This window comes from Haliotis rufescens, unplaced genomic scaffold (assembly GCF_023055435.1).
Source record: "Haliotis rufescens isolate VD_foot unplaced genomic scaffold, xgHalRufe1.0.p SCAF_2, whole genome shotgun sequence".
Classification (NCBI taxonomy): Eukaryota; Metazoa; Mollusca; class Gastropoda; order Lepetellida; family Haliotidae; genus Haliotis; species Haliotis rufescens.
Genome location: NW_025963890.1, coordinates 46,897,936 through 46,918,901, shown reverse-complemented (window position 1 = coordinate 46,918,901; position 20,966 = coordinate 46,897,936). Strand labels below are relative to the sequence as shown.

At 45.2% G+C, this 20,966-nt stretch overlaps 2 protein-coding genes across 2 annotated transcripts in view; one reads left to right on the top strand and one right to left on the bottom strand.

The window, feature by feature from the left end:
• LOC124129541 (nose resistant to fluoxetine protein 6-like) overlaps positions 1 to 10,325 on the bottom strand; it is a 28,308-nt gene extending 17,983 nt beyond the window's left edge. The window contains exons 1-5 of the mRNA XM_048400061.1: positions 9,878 to 10,325; positions 7,429 to 7,619; positions 3,902 to 3,998; positions 2,603 to 2,693; positions 628 to 833 (exon numbers count right to left, since the gene is read on the bottom strand). Of these exons, the coding sequence (XP_048256018.1) occupies positions 628 to 833; positions 2,603 to 2,693; positions 3,902 to 3,998; positions 7,429 to 7,619; positions 9,878 to 10,229 (937 nt within the window). The 5' untranslated portion in view covers positions 10,230 to 10,325. The remainder of the gene's footprint in view (positions 1 to 627; positions 834 to 2,602; positions 2,694 to 3,901; positions 3,999 to 7,428; positions 7,620 to 9,877) is intronic.
• A 1,605-nt stretch (positions 10,326 to 11,930) lies between these two features.
• LOC124142197 lies at positions 11,931 to 18,584 on the top strand. Its single transcript, XM_046510508.2, has 2 exons — positions 11,931 to 12,050; positions 16,212 to 18,584. Exons 1-2 carry the CDS (start codon positions 12,032 to 12,034, stop codon positions 18,419 to 18,421), a joined length of 2,229 nt encoding a protein of 742 aa, XP_046366464.2. The 5' UTR covers positions 11,931 to 12,031; the 3' UTR covers positions 18,422 to 18,584.
• The last annotated feature ends 2,382 nt before the right edge of the window (positions 18,585 to 20,966 follow it).

Genomic DNA, 20,966 nt, shown 5'->3' with positions numbered 1-20,966 from the left:
GGGTATCCACCACTCTATTACCCGATGCTACCCGGGTATCCACTGTAGATATTTAGAGATACAATAAGGTACAAACTGTCCGATTTGGAAATGTGTGACTGTAGCCCTAGCAAAATGTATTTACATACACGTGTAAAACGATCGGTCATGCCTAAACTGAAGTTTACTGCATGAAGTTTTATCTTTATTCAAACATATAAAAGTCAGAAGGAATGGGTGCATTGTCAGAAAGAAATGGGAAAATTAGTGATTGTAGTGTAACCATAGAGTTTTAGATAAGTTTCGTCTTTAAACAATATGCATGTATCACGTGACTAACCACAGGTCCGGGTAGTCCTGTGGGTCCCCGTGTCCTACTCAGGACCCACCCGACCCGAGTGTCCGAGTTACCCGTCCCAGCCCTATTATATAGGTCACCTTTTTTCACACGTATTCAAGAAAGTTTAAAAAATGGTTTCTATAAAGGCACATGCAAACATTTCGATGTGTGTAAATATGATAACATGAATTTAAATTAATTTGAAGATAATAGAAGAAATAAATGTGTCGCAAATGTTAGGTTGTAAATACAACTTTCCGGCTTTGGAAGAAAAGATGACGGCACCACTCGTTCTGCTTGTCGCTTACCCGTGGACCGAGACACCCGCGCCGCATCCTTGTCCATCAATAAAGGCGTCTGCTCTGTGGACTGTGAGACGTCCTTGATGTTGACCGTAGACTTGACATCCTCAGCTGATCTTTGCTTCTCCTTCTCCCACTTCGGCATCTGCACCCACATGATGTCATACATCGTGGCCATCAGCATCACCGCCACAAACAGCGACAGCACCAACCTGTTGGAGATGAAGGAGGTTATGAAGAGGCTATAGGTGTGTTATACGTCAGGTATCCTCTACAGGGAGATTACGTACATGACATACGTCCGCTAATCACACAGGTACCCGTGAACATCCGGGTTAGAATAGGTCTTCAGCAACCCATGCTTGCCGAAAGAGGCGACTAACAGGATTGGGTGGCCAGGCTTGCTGACTTGGTTGATGCATGTCGTCGTATCCCAAATGCGTGGATCGATACTCATGATGTCAGTCACTGGTTTGTCTGGTCCTGACTCGATTATTTACAGATCGCAGTCATATAGATGGAATATTGCTGAGTGCAGCGTTAAACAACAAACAAACAAACTAAGAAAACGGACTACGGACAGGGAGGTAACAAACATGTCGTACGCCTGGTAGACCCTACAGGGAGATTAACGATATGACGTACTTCCGGTGTAGCCTTCAGGGAGTTTAACGATATGTCGTACTTCCGGTATAGCCTTCAGGGAGATAAACGATATATCCTTCTTCCGGTATAGCCTTCAGTGAGATAAACGATATGTCGTACTTCCGGTATAGCCTTCAGGGAGATTAACGATATGTCGTACTCCCGGTATAGCCTTCAGGGAGATTAACGATAAGTCGTTCTTCCGGTAAAGCCTTCAGGGAGATTAACGATATGTCGTACTTCCGGTATAGCCTTCAGTGAGATTAACGATATGTCGTACTTCCGGTATAGCCTTCAGGGAGATTAACGATAAGTCGTACTTCCGGTAAAGCCTTTAGGGAGATTAACGATATGTCGTACTTCCGGTAAAGCCTTTAGGGAGATTAACGATAAGTCGTACTTCCGGTAAAGCCTTCAGGGAGATTAACGATATGTCGTACTTCCGGTATAGCCTTCAGTGAGATTAACGATATGTCGTACTTCCGGTATAGCCTTCAGGGAGATTAACGATACGTCGTACTTCCGGTAAAGCCTTTAGGGAGATTAACGATATGTCGTACTTCCGGTAAAGCCTTTAGGGAGATTAACGATAAGTCGTACTTCCGGTAAAGCCTTCAGTGAGATTAACGATAAGTCGTACTTCCGGTGTAGCCTTCAGGGAGTTTAACGATAAGTCGTACTTCCGGTAAAGCCTTCAGGGAGATTAACGATAAGTCGTACTTCCGGTAAAGCCTTCAGGGAGATTAACGATAAGTCGTACTTCCGGTAAAGCCTTAAGGGAGATTAACGATATGTCGTACTTCCGGTAAAGCCTTCAGGGAGATTAACGATAAGTCGTACTTCCGGTAAAGCCTTCAGGGTGATTAACGATAAGTCGTACTTCCGGTAAAGCCTTCAGGGAGATTAACGATAAGTCGTACTTCCGGTAAAGCCTTCAGGGAGATTAACGATAAGTCGTACTTCCAGTATACCCTTCAGGGAGATTAACGATATGTCGTACTTCCGGTATACCCTTCAGACGATATGTCGTACTTCCGGTATACCCTTCAGGGAGATTACCAACATGACATATATCCGGTATCTCTTCAAGTCAGCCCGAGCTTAACTATTTCTTTCACAATCTTGTGTGAGTGAATGATTGTAAATGTGCAGTATCAACGACCTGCAACCCAAAAGCCCACAAAAATGATGTGTGTCATACCCCGATGTCGGGGATTTTTGCTTGCGCTATCAACCACTGGTTTGTGAAGCCAGATTATATAACCCACGTTACATAAGTAGAACATTGCTGACTGCGGCGCAACAGAGCATTCACTCGCTGGTTCGTAGTACTCACAGAACAATGATGGCAGTGTCGGTGTATTCTTGTTTCTTCTCCTGGCAGGTGGACGCCGCCACCCGGAAAGTGATGTTGGTGGTTTCCAGCGCTGGGGACAAATAGACAAGTTGGTGTGAGTGAGTGGGTGTGTGAGTGAGTGAGTGAGTGAGTGAGTGAGTGAGTGCATGAGTGAGTGCATGAGTGAGTGCATGAGTGAGTGAGTTAGTATGGTTTTACGCCACTTTTAGCAATATTGCAGCAATATCACGGCGGGGGACACCAGAAATGGGCTTCACACATTGTACCCATGTCGAGAATCGAACCGCGGGTCTTCGGCGTGACGAGCGAACACTTTGACCACTTGGCTACCCGACCGCCCCGGTCTCGGTTTGAATATTTGTTCTGGCTTAATGACAACACGAACATAAAAAATGAGATTCCTGTATTACTTGTATGTGATGCATATACCTCTTGGAGAAAAAAGAGTATATTAGTAAACACATCAGATATGACAGTGCAGTAAACACATTCATGATTATAATGAACGAATAGATAATTCCTGTTTATAATTGGCCATTTTAATGTAATAAAAGAAAGAGGTTTAATGCTGCTTACTATGCATTAATTTTCAACAACATCACAAATAATATGTGTGTCTGTGTTGTATGTGGGGGCACGGGTGGCCGTCGTCTATGGCGCCGCGATTCGCTGTGCAGAGTTGCGTCCCTTGGGAACGTCAGAATCCTATGATTGTGGGTTCGAATCCCGGTCCACCCTGATTATGTTTCTAGATTTGTCAGCACCATACCCGTGCTCGTGGGTTTCACCGAAGTGGTAAACGTCTGCGACCTGCATCACTTCGGGCTTTACTCCCACATTAAGCTGACACGCCGTGATATAACTGGAATACTGCCGCGTTAAACCCAACTCACTCACTCACTCACTGTGTTGTATGTGTGCATATGTCTGTGTATGGATTTGTCTACCTCATTCCAAGAAAATGTCTAATTACACCTTTCTGGTATCTATAAGTTGTTGCGCTTAGAAATGTAACTTGTAAAGTTGATATTTTGGGCCAGTATCCTCTAAATTCCATATATTGTCTTTTTTCTCTGACTATTTGCAATTCGCTTTATTCCCGAAAAAATAAAAAAATATTATTAACAAAATAATGTTCAACGTTGAGAGTGTGAGGCATTAGTTTCTGGGCTGACAGTACATGTGTTACCCCAATAGTTCTTTAACAGGTTTGTGTGCGAGGACATGTGCGTGTCTTTTGAGTCGCCTTTTGAGAGAGAAGGAAACTGATATCTCCACCTGCATTGAGGAGGGCTGTGACATCGGCGCCTGAACAGGAGCTGGGGAAACAGACGCCTATCTTGATTCCAGGAGTCGACGCGCCGAACGCCTGGGGCTGGAGAAGATGAAGCATGTGTCTGGAGCTCTGTATACACTCACCATACAGCCTTACAGGCGACTCACTATACAGCCTTACAGGCGACTCACTATACAGCCTTACAGTCGACTCACTATACAGCCTTACAGGTGACTCACTGTACAGACTTATAGGTGACTCAGTGTACAGCCTTACAGGAGACTCACTATACAGCCTTACAGGTGACTCACTGTACAGACTTACAGGTGACTCACTATACAGCCTTACAGGCGACTCACTATACAGCCTTACAGGAGACTCACTATACAGCCTTACAGGAGACTCACTATACAGCCTTACAGGAGACTCACTATACAACCTTACAGGCGACTCCCTATACAGCCTTACATGCGACTCACTATACAGCCTTACGGGCGACTCACTATACAGCCTTACAGGCGACTCACTATACAGCCTTACATGGGACTCACGATACAGCCTTACAGGCGACTCACTGTACAGCCTTACATGCGACTCACAATACAGCCTTACAAGCGACTCACAATACAGCCTAACAGGAGACTCACTATACAGCCTTACAGGGGATTCACTATACAGCCTTACATGCGACTCACAATACAGCCTTACAGGCGACTCACAATACAGCCTTACAAGCGACTCACTGTACAACCTTACAGGCGACTCACAATACAGCCTTACATGGGACTCACTATACAGCCTTACAGGCGACTCACTGTACAGCCTTACAGGCGACTCACTGTACAACCTTACAGACGACTCACTGTACAGCCTTACAGGCGACTCACTATACAGCCTTACAGGCGACTCACTATACAGCCTTACAGACGACTCACTATACAGCCTTACAGGCGACTCACTGTACAGCCTTACAGGCGACTCTCACTCTACAGCCTTACAGGTGACTCACTATACAGCCTCACAGGCGACTCACTGTACAGCCTTACAGGCGACTCACTATACAGCCTCACAGGCGACTCACTGTACAGCCTTACAGGCGACTCACTATACAGCCTTACAGGAGACTCACTATACAGCCTTACAGGAGACTCACTATACAGCCTTACAGGCGACTCACTATACAGCCTTACAGGCGACTCACTATACAGCCTTACAGTCGACTCACTATACAGCCTTACAGGAGACTCACAATACAGCCTTACAGGTGACTCACTATACAGCCTTACAGGCGACTCACTATACAGCCTTACATGGGATTCACTATACAGCCTTACATGCGACTCACTATACAGCCTTACATGGGATTCACTATACAGCCTTACATGGGACTCACGATACAGCCTTACAGGCGACTCACTGTACAGCCTTACAGGGGACTCACTATACAGCCTTACAGGCGACTCACTATACAGCCTTACATGCGACTCACAATACAGCCTTACAGGCGACTCACAATACAGCCTTACAGGCGACTCACTATACAGCCTTAAAGGGGATTCACTATACAGCCTTACATGCGACTCACAATACAGCCTTACAGGCGACTCACAATACAGCCTTACAAGCGACTCACTATACAACCTTACAGGCGACTCACAATACAGCCTTACATGGGACTCACTATACAGCCTTACAGGCGACTCACTGTACAGCCTTACAGGCGACTCACTATACAGCCTTACAGACAACTCACTATACAGCCTTACAGGCGACTCACTGTACAGCCTTACAGGCGACTCTCACTCTACAGCCTTACAGGTGACTCACTATACAGACGTACAGGCTACTCACTATACAGCCTCACAGGCGACTCACTGTACAACCTTACAGGCGACTCACTATACAGCCTTACAGGAGACTCACTATACAGCCTTACAGGAGACTCACTATACAGCCTTACAGGCGACTCACTATACAGCCTTACAGGCGACTCACTATACAGCCTTACAGGCGACTCACTATACAGCCTTACAGGCGACTCACTATACAGCCTTACAGGCGACTCACTATACAGCCTTACAGGCGACTCACTATACAGCCTTACAGGCGACTCACTATACAGCCTTACAGGAGACTCACTATACAGCCTTACAGGCGACTCACTATACAGCCTTACAGGCGACTCACTATACAGCCTTACAGGCGACTCACTATACAGCCTTACAGGCGACTCACTGTACAGCCTTACAAGGGACTCACTATACAGCCTTACAGGCGACTCACTATACAGCCTTACAGGCGACTCACTATATAGCCTTACATGAGACTCACTATACAGCCTTACAGACGATTCACTATACAGCCTTACAGACGATTCACTATACAGACTTAAAGGCGACTCACTATATAGCCTTACATGAGGCTCACTATACAGCCTCACAGGACAACTGTGTAGTGTGATGGTCTCACCTGTACTGGGCCGGGGCTAAGGGAAGGACAACTGTGTAGTGGCATGGTCTCACCTGTACTGGGCCGGGGGTAAGGGAAGGACAACTGTGTAGTGGCATGGTCTCACCTGTACTGGGCGGGGGGTAAGGGAAGAACGGCAGTGTAGTGGCATGGTCTCACCTGTACTGGGCCGGGGGTAAGGGAAGAACGGCTGTGTAGTGGCATGGTCTCACCTGGACTGGGCTGGGGGTAAGGGAAGGACAACTGTGTAGTGGCATGGTCTCACCTGTACTGGGCTGGGGGTAACGGAAGGACAAGTGTGTAGTGGCATGGTCTCACCTGTACTGGGCTGGGGGTAACGGAAGGACAACTGTGTAGTGGCATGGTCTCACCTGTACTGGGATGGGGGTAACGGAAGGACAACTGTGTAGTGGCATGGTCTCACCTGGACTGGGCTGGGGGTAACGGAAGGACAAGTGTGTAGTGGCATGGTCTCACCTGTACTGGGCCGGGGGTAAGGGAAGGACAACTGTGTCGTGGGATGGTCTCACCTGTACTGGGCCGGGGGTAAGGGAAGGACAACTGTGTAGTGGCATGGTCTCACCTGTACTGGGCCGGGGTTAAGGGAAGGACAACTGTGTCGTGGCATGGTCTCACCTGTACTGGGCCGGGGGTAAGGAAAGGACAACTGTGTAGTGACATGGTCTCACCTGTACTGGGCCGGGGGTAAGGGAAGGACAACTGTGTAGTGGGATGGTCTCACCTGGACTGGGCTGGGGGTAAGGGAAGGACAACTGTGTAGCGGCATGGTCTGACCTGTACTGGGCAGGGGGTAAGGGAAGGACAACTGTGTAGCGGCATGGTCTCACCTGTACTGGGCCGGGGGTAAGGGAAGGACAACTGTGTAGCGGCATGGTCTCACCTGTACTGGGCCGGGAGTAAGGGAAGGACAACTATGTAGCGGCATGGTCTCACCTGTACTGGGCTGGGGGTAAGGGAAGGACAACTGTGTAGTGGCATGGTCTCATCTGTACTGGGCCGGGGGTAAGGGAATGACGGATGTGTAGTGGCATGGTCTCACCTGTACTGGCCCGGGGGTGAGAGGCAGGAAGGCCATGCAGTATTGACCTTCAAACAGTTGCTCAGCCTCGGTCTCATTCTGGAGCCCCGGGTACACCTTCGCCCGTGTTTTGATGCACTCTCTGTAGGACCCCACCCACATCAGCTGACCGCCCATGATGTTGCTGTCGGGCTTAGCTGCGGCGTCCAACACTGGTATAAAACATTCCTTTGTGAGACGGACAGGTAGACAGACAGATCAAGACAAGAACAGACAGACTGGCTGACGAAGACAAAACCGCACACACAGGCAGACACATTCATTGAGCATTACGGGGTTCGATCCCCAGCCGCTTCATACCAATAGACGTTAAAAGATGGTACTTGTTGTTACCCTGTCTGGCGCTCGGCATTAAGGGGCTAAAACAAGGACTAGTCGGCTCGTAGTCAGTAGTCAGTCTGAGTTGGGTATTCAGGTTAAACTGCGACATGGTATCTCAGTGTGCTAGCACTATAAATCGGCATCAGTCCGGACTAGTACAAGCAGCCACACACACACACATACACGTGCATGCACGTCGCTATATAATTGCAATAACCTTGGACGCGACGTTAAACCCCATTTCACCTCACCTCACCTCATTGAGCACAGAGACTATAGCAGGTCCCCGGGGGAGGTTATCGCTGTGGGGGGAATCTAGATCAATGTATGAGAGAGTGAATCATTTGGGTATAACCGCTTTGAACATTTGTAATGTATACAATCAAATGTCAGATTAATGTCGGTGGAAGGGACCCAGTGACACAGTTCTTTACACGTGTTTATGCTTGGTGAAATACATTAGCACGGATATGTTACTACCAGACACAACATAATAATCAGGGCGACTCTGGATTCGAAATCACAATCAGCAGATTCCGCCTTGGCTAAGGGACGTCATGCATGCCCCATGTAGAGTATAAAAGTATAAAACACATTCACACCTTTTCACAATAACATTTTCTGAGATGTACGTACGAAAGTTCGATATCAGTAATTTGACATGGAAATCCAGAAATTACAATTATCTAATATAAACAAATAAATAAATAAATAAATAAATAAATAAATAAATAAATAAATAAATAAATAAATAATAAAATAATAATAAAAATAATAAAAAATAAATAATAATAAACAAACAGAAAGACAGACAAGCAAACAAAAATAAATAACGAGAATACAATTGACAATTTGTCTGTTATCTACGTTAAAGGTTCACAATTTTAGCCCGAGGTACGATCCATTCCGTCCAGACACAACTACTCCATCACGTGCTATTCATGCTCTTGTTATCTTTGCTCCATACTAGCCATACTTAACTGAACCTGATCCCAACTTGGTAGAATATTACGCACAGCCAGTTCTATTAACTGGTTGTGCAACTCATCGAAGTGATTGTGCAACATCAACCGCGTCCACATTATTTTAAGGATTTAATCATTTTGGCTCCTTGCTGCTTCTGAATGATAAATAGGGTATTCGTTCTTGGAAGAGGGGATTATAAAGGCCCACTTTGATAACATACCATGAATTTTATCAAACAAACATGATCCGATGACCACACGGGTTCGAATCCCGTGATTCTCCCCGGATTTGTTAGAATCCATACCAGGACTCGTGGATAAACATGCGCCCGTTAGGGCACCCAGCGTAGGTGACGTAGAAGAGGTGACGTCAAATGGGGTTTAACGTCGCCTAGCGACGTGTATGCACGTGTGTGGCTGCTTGTACTAGTCCGGACTGATGCCGATTTCATAGTGCTTGCAAACTGAAATACCATGCCGCAGTTTAACATGAATATCCCACTCAGACACAGTATACTGACTCCGAGCCGACCAGTCCTTGTTTTAGCCCTATAATGCCGAGCGCCAGACAGGGTAACAACAAGTACCATCTTTTTACATCTTTTGGTATGTTTGTTTGTTTGTTGTTTAACGCCGCACTGAGCAATATTCCAGCTATATGACGGCGGTCTGTAAGTAATCGAGTCTGGACCAGACAATCCAGTGATTGACAACATGAGCATCGATCCAGTCAATTGGGATCGATGACATGCATCAACCAAGTCAGCAAGCCTGACCACCCGATCCCGTTAGTCGCCTCTTACGACAAGCATAGTCGCCCTTTACGGCAAGCATGGGTTGCTGAAGACCTATTCTACCCCAGATCTTCACGGGCCTTTTTTGGTAAGACGCATGGGGATCGAACCCCGGACCTTCCGCTCTCGGAGCGGACGCTCTTCCACTAGACCACGGAGGCTGTCCATGCGTGGGACGCTGTTGTGTCTAGTTGTTTTTGGTAGGAGTTTAGGATTATATACTATTGCCACGGAGGCGGTCACGACGAAGTTGAGCTGAACCAGGTTTTTTTTAAACTGGCGTCGAACCAGGTACTCTCTAAAAACTAACGAACACAAAAGCTCACATACTGGCCATTGCCCAGTCATCTCCAGCGGCCGCCTGGGTCAGGATTAGCCCGGTGTGGTTCGAACATAGGTCAGAGGGCACCTTCTCTGTCTCGTTCCCTGGGTCGGCGTTTACTTGAAGCAGATTTGTCACAGGCACATCCTCATCCTGAAGGTATTCACCAAGCTGTGGCAGTCGATCAGGGTTTATCGAACGAGCCAGTTCCTTTATTGTCGCATAGTAGAAATCCTTGTGCCGGGTCCGTTCCTGTGAGGAGTGGGCTGTAAGAAGAACGTCCGTATAGCTGATAGTCTCGGGACTGTCCCCATAAAGGGATGTGACAAGAGTCGCGCATATACACATCAGTGTAAACATTGTGGATGTGATCAGTAAGGAACCTCTCACTCCAGACGTGTCCTCACAAACTGATGAAACTTTGGTTGGTCCTTATTTAGAAGATGAGACAGCACAGTGTGACTAGAGATAACACGGTGATAACGTTCACCCGCTCGTGTGATGACAATACGCACATTAGTGCAGATAGCAGACTGGGTAAGGATTAGACAGTACATTGTGAGGCCATTCATATTATTTTGTGTTTCTCAGCGGTAGATGGGGTGTGCGAGAGGAATAGAAATAATTTTAATTTTTAAATTTTTTTTTTTACAAAAATAAATAAATAAATAAATAAATAAATAAATAAATAAATAAATAAATAAATAAATAAATAAATAAATAAATAAATAAATAAATAAATAAATAAATAAATAAATAAATAAATAAATAAATAAATAAATAAATAAATAAATAAATAAATAAATATGTTTTGGCCGTGAATTCATACAACTGACAATTGGTCTGTTTAGGAGGTTCACAATCTGATCTATATTCAGTTGCTGTTGAGAGCTTTATTCACAGTATACATGTGGCCTAGAATAGGCAATTAAAGTTTCTATAACTATATAGACATTACAAAATTATGAATTTTTCCTGGCCCGGGTGACATAAACACTAATCTTGTAGATTTAAAAACTTGTGTGACGTGGACGGGTGTGTCACAGGACACACAAACGTAGATGGCCTTCTGACATACTGTGCAGTCACCGTATCTATGGTATAGTGTTTTAATTGTTTGTTGTTTAACTTCTCACCCAGCACTATTCCATCTAGACGACAGTTGTCTGTAAATAATCGAATCTGGACCAGATAACCCAGTGATGGACATCAGCATCGATCCACACATTAGCATGGCATGCAATCAAGCAAACCACTGGATCTGACCCCCGATCTTTTTGGTCGCCTCTTACGACACGCATACCCGCGCACCTATATTAAGATCCACGGTGATTATATTAAGATTCCAGACTAGTCGACGATGACTTTCCGTGCATACATGCGCCTCACAACATCGACTACGACGGGTATTGTTGACGATCAAGATGGACTGCCAAACCGCCACCAATAAAAAAGACTGAGTGAGTGAGTTTGGTTTAACGCCGCTTTTAACAGTATTCCAGTTATATCAAGGCGTGTCAGCTTAATGTCGGAGGAAAGCCCCAAGTGATGCAGGTCGCAGACGTTTACCACTTCGGTGACACCCATGAGCACGGGTATGGTGCTGACAAACCTAGAAACCTAATTGGGGCGAACCAGGATTCGAACCCACAATCATAGGTTTCTGGCGTGCCCAAGGGACACAACTCTGCACAGCGAATTGCGGCGCCTTAGACGACTGGGCCTTCCGTGACCCCCACCCCCCCCCCCCCCCCCCCCACCCCCACCCCCACCCCCACCCCCAACCACCCCCAAATAAGAAAAAAGAACCTGATTTCAACGTCATTTGTTTGTTTGACTTTTGATTCTGAAGAACGTGTTCACGTCAAATAAATTCGATGATATTAATGGTCAGGTGTGCAATGAGTAATTGGTAAATGCATTGTAGAAATGTGTTAGAAATGTTTTACAGGGTGAAAAAAAATATCAGGGAATTGGGAATCGAACTTGCAGTTATAGAACAAAAGTATCCGAAATTTTAGAAAGTCAATGACGCTTATAATCCGGGCACTTTGACCCGCCATTACTTACGTCGACAGGGCCGCGCGGTCTTCGCGCCTACAGTATCAAGTATTACTCACAGTACAGAATCTAGAGATACCACAGCCAGTGCAAAAGTATCGATGGACAATACACACACGGGTAACAATATAGTCGCTTCACGATGTACTAAGAAATAGCAAATTAGATCTAGTCTTGTCTATCTCGACGTGTCAGTCAGACGTTTGTAGCTAGCTTACTGACTAGATCTTTTCAGCTACACCATATTCGTTTTATTATCTTTTCCCACATGTAAATTTAGACTGGCACTTTCAAAGACGTGGTGATTACAGAATTCATAGTGAAATACATCAAGGTAGATTCTTGAATGTAATGACACCAGCATAACATGTGCTCATAATTGGTTTGACGTTCGTTTAGAGTGATCTCCCTTTATGAAGTTCATGGTCATAGGCTACGCCAACAGATTCGCGTGTTACAAGAACCTATTTATCAAACACGTGTGCAAGCGTTTCCGTGGTGTCTATTACACAGTTATCAATAAATATCTCTCGTTGTATAAGGGTCGCCTTTACTGTGCTTTCATTGACCTGAAAGCAGCATTTGATTCTGTAGACAGGACAAGTCTTTTATTCAAACTCTGGTCTGGTAATGTTAAAGGCAGAATGTATAATTTATTAAGAAATATGTATGCAAAAGTAAAGTCATGTGTCTCGCTTGAAAAGGGTTACACTCCATTCTTTGATTGTGCATTTGGCGTACGTCAAGGGTGCCAGTTATCTCCCTTTTTGTTTTCTTTCTTTATCAATGATTTGGTGGAATTTCAAGCCCTAGACGGTCAAAGATGTATAAGTTTAGACTTTATTGAGTTGTTTATTTTGCTTTTCGCATACGACATTGTTTTATTTGACAGTACACCATTGGGATTGAAAATGAGAATTAACAAACTAGATTCCTATTGTCAGAAATGGAAGCTTAAAATAAATACTGATAAAAGTAAAGTTATTGTATTTAGAAAAGCTGGCAGATTGAGGAAATATGAGAAATTTTATTTGGGTAGAGAAAACCTAGAAATCGTTATACGTATAAATACTTGGGTGTTCATTTTTTGAGTTCTGGCAGTTGGTATATTACACAGAAAATATTAGCTGAACAGGCATGGAAAGTGTTATCATTAGCTAGATCATCAATTAAGGATTTTTTTTATAGTTTACCACTTAAGGTCTTATTGCATATTTTTGATGTAAAAATGGTACCTATTTTGCTATATGGAGCCGAAGTTTGGGGTTTTCACTCTTAGCCTAATATTCTTCATGTTTAGGATAAGTTTTGTAAACAAATACTAAGACTTTCTGTCTCGACTCCGAACATTGTAGCTCGTGGTGAGCTTGGCAGGTACTCTTTGAATGTCAATAAACACATTAAGATAGTTAAATATTGGATGAGGTGCATAAGTCAAAGGGAAAATATAATATTGTACAATGTATATAGATATCAGTATAGTTTACCAGAGAAAAATATAGATTGCTGGGCACTAAAAGTAAAAAACCTATTGTTCACTTATGGTTTTGGACAGGTATGGATGGAGCAGCGTGTTGTCAATGTCCAACAATTTCTAGTCGAGTTTAAACAAAGATGTATTGACATTGACGTTCAAAATTGGCTATCAGACCTTGGTAAATATTCTAAACTTGAAATGTACAGACAAATTAAGGTGCAGTTAAGCGAAGAAGATTATTTTAATGTAATTAATGTAAAAGCGTTATGCAAGTTCCGCTGTTCCAACCACTACCTAATGATTTAGTACGGTCGACGTCTCAAACTTGACCGTAAGAATCGCCTTTGTCCCTTTTGTGTAATAACTAATATTGAATCAGAACAATATTTTTGTCTTGAATGTCCATTTTATCAGGACTTAAGAGAAAGTCTTATTCTAGAATTTTATTTTAAATTCCCATCGAACAATAAGCTTATTTTATTATTCACATCACGGAAAATCACGGTCATCAATAATTTGGCTAATTTATCTTTTTAGCTTTAAAGAAACGTAGTAAATATTTTGCATAATATGGATGTCCATCATTTAATATTTGCATAAACAGAAACTGTAATAATATTATGTGGCGCTTCAGCGCTTATTAGGACCGCCTCCGTGGTCTTGTGGTAGAGCGTCCGCCCGGAGAGCGGAAGGTCCTGGGTTCGATCCTGGGCCGCGTCATACAAAAAGACGTTAAAAGATTGTACTTGTTGTTACCCTGTCTGGCGCTCGGCATTAAGGGGCTAAAACAAGGACTGGTCGGCTCGGAGTCAGTATACTGTGTCTGAGTGGGGTATTCATGTTAAACTGCGGCATGGTATCTCAGTGAGCTAGCACTATAAATCGGCATCAGTCCGGACTAGTACAAGCAGCCACACACACACACATACACGTGCATGCACGTCGCTATATAAGTGCAATAATCTTGGACGCGACGTTAAACCCAATTTCACTTCACCTCACCTCAGCGCTTATTATGTCAAGTTTCATGTATAATGGGCCGGTGGCCCCTTTACCGTAATAAACACACTCTCACATTAGGGTCGATATTGAAGTGTGCTGCAATACATGGTTCTGTGTGTTTCGCAGTGAAGGTAATTCACGTATAACGATAAAGTTAATGTATCATCTGATCGTGATTTTTTGGACGTCATACATAGAGAATACTACAATCATTCTCGTTAGATACCATTTTTACGAAACGAGTGGACTTTCTATGGTATCTGACCGAGCGAAAGTTCAGTATCTCACCACCTGTATCTTCACCACGTGGGTAATGAATTTTTGGACGGCCACCTTTATCGCGATTATTCGCGCTATAACGGGGGTGGTCAAACAGTGCTGTACGTTCTCCTGTGACGTTTTCCCCCAAAGCCCCCCTGCTGCCAAAAACGCCGCGCAGACTCAATTGCGTCCACATTTATGCCATACAATACAAGGATCTGAGGTCCGTGGGTTCGAACTCAGTCAGGATTCTGGGGTCCCAGCACACTCCGGCGCAGTGGTGACTCAGCATAACACCACTGCCATAGGCTAATTTGCATATCACGTGACCGGACTTTTCTCTTGTTTGTAAACAAACGCGCTTTTTCAGAAATCAGTATAGAACGGACTAATGCAAGTATTTGAGGGTGCTTTACATATTGTTTTGCATAATTATATAGATATGCTATTACAACTAAGACAGTGAGTTGCATGACAATATATATTTATACATCAAAGTGACCGTATCGCTAGCTCTCCGTTGGGCTTCGGTGACAGCACGTGGAGCCGTACAAACCAATGTAAACATAGGATAACTACGCAAAAACAAGTAGATTTTCACGTAAGGGATACTTTCTTAATGAACCGTAACCATTCTTTGACATCTGTTTATGAAAATGTGCAGACTTGCCAAACATGAAACGGATGAAAAGCATATGCTATATTTTGAATGGACTGTGAAAGATGTGACGAATCGTCACATGGCGCTGGCCTGTGGCAGAGGTACTATCCTGGCTGGCTGCCGGCCGCATGGAGCTCTGGGTAGGAGAGTGGGGTCCCAGGTCCAACATGATTGCCGTAAGGGTCGGCTTATGAGGATCGGATGGTTCCAACTGTGATCTGGCTTAGTGTAGTGTAGGTTATCATGCTTCAGTCAACTGTTTCTTTGCCTGACTGTGGGACAACTGACATACTGCTTGACGCAGCGTCGAACCTCATCCAGTGTAGTATGGCAAAACGTGTCAATGGGCATATCGGCATGGACAGACAGACAGACATTTCGTGGTTAGCTTGCATGTCGCTCTGTCCATGGGGGTATCGAATCAAGAAATGTAACACATTGTTCCACGCAATAGAATTTAGTAGATGTGTGTGTGGGAATGTGACGTGACGTGACGTGACGTGAAATGAAATTGGGCTTAACGTCGCTTCCAAGATTATTGCACTTATATAGCGACGTGCATGCACATGTGTGTGTGTGTGTGGCTGCTTGTCAGGACTAATGCAGATTTAATAGTGCTAGCCCAGTGGGATACCATGCCGCAGTTAACACGAATATGCCACTCAGACACAGTATACCGACTCCGAGCCGACCAGTCTTTGTTTCATCCCCTTAATGCCGAGCGTCAGACAGGGTAACAACAATTATCATCTTTTAACGTCTTTTGGTATGACCCGGTATCGAACTCCGGACCTTCCGCTCTCGGGGCGGACGCTCTAGCACTAGACCAGGGAGGCTGTTGTGTGTAGATGTATACATTTTTAATTTTGTTCTGTTGCAGACATGAACTCCTTGCCACAAGTCATGGTCAATGACCAGCTTTGTCCTATTGATGTCAGAACAAACTCCATTATTGTTCCCATGCGTATACCTCTAGAATCCATCACACTGCCCAGCCCCCAGCAGCCAACAGTCAATCCACGCTATCTATCTGACCAGCCTGTCTACCAGCTACCCTGGTCCAAGAAGCCCCAGAAGGCGGCAGGCAAGGACAAGAAGAAGAGGGAGATGAATCCGTTCCGGCTGTTTGAACCCTCTCAGCCCGCCAGGCCCAGGACCTGTCGAGGCAGCCGAAAAGCCACTGGGATGAATCAGACGTTCAGCCCCAGGGTACATGTCGCATCGCCTATGGGAATGATGAAGCCACTTCAGATAGATGATACCATAGCTTCTGTTCCACCATCCGTAGCGACACGCATTACTAACCCGGTAAAAACTGTATACCCAGGAGGGAGGAGTTTCCGGAGGCTAAAACCTTACCTAAAGCCAGTTCCGTTCACCACACACAGACTGCCAGCGGAACAACCAATAACCTCTCACCAGGGACACCAGGTAGTTAGGCCAAGTCCGACAATCATCTATAATCAGATTCCAAGGAGCGTCAGAGAACCAGCAATTCTGCATACAAGTTCGACAGTACCGACCTTTGTACCAGTAAACCAACATGGGGCGGCCAACCGATTCTTAGAATACCGAAATCAGGCCGCAGTCTATCACCCCATCCAAACGCACTTCCAGGAACCGGCAATGATGGAGGACAATAAAAACGCGTTTTCTGTACAGTCTGGCTACGGCTCCGAGAAGTTTAGATTTGAGAAGCATCTTCTCCCCATCAAAGTGCCGCCATACTGTCATGGAATCACGACTGGGGTAGACGGATCTGTCCTGTACGTTCCTCCGGTAACCACTCCACAACCACCACCCAGCACCATTGGTCAGCGATGGAAGGGTGTGGCTCCACGCGTTTACCCTTCTGCTAAGTGGGAGTGTGTGGCTCCACGTGTCTACCCTTCTGCTGAGTGGGAGCGTGTGGCTCCACCGGTCTACCCTACTACTACGCGGGAGCGCGTGGCTCCAACCAGCTACCCTTCAAATCAGTGGGATGCTGTGGCTCCACCGGTCTACCCTTCTACTGTGCGGGAGCGCGTGGCTCCACCCAAATACCCTTCAAGTCAGTGGGAGCACGTGGCTCCACCGGTCTACCCTACTACTACGCGGGAGCGCGTGGCTCCACCCAGCTACCCTTCAATTGAGTGGGAGCTCTTGGCTCCACCGGTCTTTCCTTCTACTACGCGGGAGCGCGTGGCTCCACCCAGCTACCCTTCAAATCAGTGGGAGCACGTGGCTCCACCGGTCTTTCCTTCTACTACGCGGGAGCGCGTGGCTCCACCCAGCTACCCTTCAATTGAGTGGGAGCTCTTGGCTCCACAGGTCTACCCTTCTACTACGCGGGAGCATGTGGCTCCACCCAGCTACCTTTCTAATGAGTGGGAGCATGTGGCTCCACCCATCTCTTCTTCTACTGAGTGGGAAGGTGTGCCTCCCCTTACCTACGCCTCTGTAGTGCGACCTGTGTCAGATGGAATAACTCAGCAGACATCGGAAAACATGTATGGTAAGAACCAACTTCACCATGGAGTCTCCGCATTCAGAAAGGAGACATTTGCAAGCTCTCCAGATTCCTCTCGTTCTGTCCCAAGTCCTGACCTTGACAGGTGTCCAAGTGACCTTGACCTACCCCAGGCCACATCGATGGCTCTGATTGTAGTTGCCATTGGTGACGGAGCCTTCTTCGAAGACAACATGTTTCTGGATGAGTACCGATCAGTGAGATACGCCCTGGATTCAATTGTGGGAGAGTCTCGACTTATGGAAGCATGTCCTGTAAGTGAGGAGGATGTTGGTGAGGATGACGTCGAGGACGTTGACGACGATACAGCATCGCTGTCAGAATCGAGTGTCGACAGTGATGCGGATGGAGATTCAGATAACCGCTCTGATGCGTGTTGCAGAAGCAGGCTGGGGTATCGTAATGTAGTTCGATCGCTGAGGTGGGTAAAGGGGAAGATGCACGACCCTGTCGGTTTTGGAAGGAAGTGTAGCCGAGGCACCCCCGGGGAGTTAGGTGAGGGAGCTGCCCTCACTGCCAACCACACAGTGGATTATATACTAGGACTCGACTGCCCACTGCCGCTGTGCGTGGAACCCTGATTTCAGGACAAACCTTCTTGAAACTGAAGAACATGTAACGAAATTGGTCATTGGCTACTGTTACGCATATGATAGTTTACCATTTCTTGTGATGCTACCAATTCTATGTGTGTAGTGGACATGTTGAGAATAATGAACTTTTAATAAAGGTAATTTTTTGAAACATGTGTATAGATATGTACTTTCATAACGGTTTCCCGGATTGTATTAATTATACCCCCGACCTTTTAGGTCGGGGGTATATAGTTATACCAAGGTTCCGTCCGTCCGTCCGTCCGAAAACTTTGTCCGCGCGATTTCTCTTAAACTATTCAGATGATTCATCTTAAACTTAGTACATATAATCTGTGTCATATGGAGGGGTGCAGTCAAAAGAAAAAAAATTGTTTTTATTAATTTTCAAATTTTTTTTATGAATGTTTCAAACCCTAACCCTATCCATTATTTAATTTGAAACTACTGACACACTCGGAGGGTCGGGGTATAAGTGAGCCACGCCCTTGTTTATAATGTTTTCATGGATATCTCTCCGTGAATGTTGGTGGTATGAGCGGGTAATGCAAGCACCTGGATCAGTGGTTCAACAGTTATACAGCATGCCGTTTTGAGTCAGACCGTCCACAGTGAATAGTGGAAGTGGAATAGTGAAACACGTTGTGGGTAGTGGAAACACGTTGTGGGTAGTGAAACACGTTGTGGGTAGTGGACACACGTTGTGGGTAGTGAAACACGTTGTGGGTAGTGGACACACGTTGTGGGTAGTGAAACACGTTGTGGGTAGTGGAAACACGTGGGTTGTGGAAACACGTTGTGGGTAGTGGTTGTGGGTAGTTGAAACACGTTGTGGGTAGTTGAAACACGTTTTGGGTAGTGGAAACACGTTGTGGGTAGTGGAAATACGTTGTGGGTAGTGGAAACACGTTGTTGGCAGTGGACACACGTTGTGGGTAGTGGAAACACGTTGTGGGTAGTGGTTGTGGGTAGTTGAAACACGCTGTGAGTAGTGGAAACACGTTGTGGGTAGTGGAAATACGTTGTGGGTAGTGAAACACGTTGTTGGTAGTGGAAACACGTTGTGGGTAGTGGAAACACGTTGTGGGTAGTGAAACACGTTGTGGGTAGTGGAAACACGTTGTGGGTAGTGAAACACGTTGTGGGTAGTGAAACACGATGTGGGTAGTGGAAACACGTTGTGGGTAGTGGAAACACGTTGTGGGTAGTGGAAACACGTTGTGGGTAGTGAAACACGTTGTGGGTAGTGGAAACACGTTGTGGGTAGTGAAACACGTTGTGGGTAGTGAAACACGATATGGGTAGTGGAAACACGTTGTGGGTAGTGGAAACACGTTGTGGGTAGTGGAAACACGTTATGGGTAGTGGAAACAGGTTTTGGGTATTGAAACACGTTGTGGGTAGTGAAAGACGTTGTGGGTATTGGAAACACGTTGTGGGTATTGGAAACACGTTGTGGGTAGTGAAACACGTTGGGGGTAGTGGAAACACGTTGTGGGTATTGAAACACGTTGTGGGTACTGAAACACGTTGTTGTAGTGGAAATACGTTGTGGGTAGTGGAAACACGTTGTGGGTAGTGAAACACGTTGTGGGTAGTGAAACACGTTGTGGGTAGTGAAACACGTTGGTAGTGGAAACACGTTGTGGGTAGTGGAAACACGTTGTGGGTAGTGGAAAAACGTTGATGATTGTGACACGTTATGGTGTGATTTGAAGACACGTTATGGTGTGATTTGAAGGCACGTAATGGTGTGATTTGAAGGCACGTTATGGTATGACGTGAAGGCACCTTTTGGTGTGATTTGAAGGCACGTAATGGTGTAATTTGAAGACACGTTATGGTGTGATTTGAAGGCACCTTTTGGTGTGATTTGAAGGCACGTTATGGTGTGATTTGAAGGCATGTTATGGTGTGATTTGAAGACATGTAATGGTGTGATGTGAAGGCACGTTTTGGTGTGATTTGAAGACACTTTATGGTGTGATTTGAAGGCACGTTATGGTGTGATTTGAAGACACATTATGGTGTGATTTGAAGACACGTTATAGTGTGATTTGAAGACACATTATGGTGTGATTTGAAGGTAGGTTATGGTGTGATGTGAAGACACGTTATGGTGTGATTTGAAGACACGTTATGGTGTGATTTAAAGACACGTTATGGTGTGATTTGAAGACACGTTATGGTGTGATTTGAAGGCATGTTATGGTGTGATTTGAAGACATGTAATGGTGTGATGTGAAGGCACGTTTTGGTGTGATTTGAAGACACTTTATGGTGTGATTTGAAGGCACGTTATGGTGTGATTTGAAGACACATTATGGTGTGATTTGAAGACACGTTATAGTGTGATTTGAAGGCACGTGATGGTGTAATTTGAAGACACGTTATGGTGTAATTTGAAGACACATTATGGTGTGATTTGAAGACACGTTATGGTGTGATTTGAAGACACGTTATGGTGTGATTTGAAGACACGTTATGGTGTGATTTGAAGGCATGTTATGGTGTGATTTGAAGACATGTAATG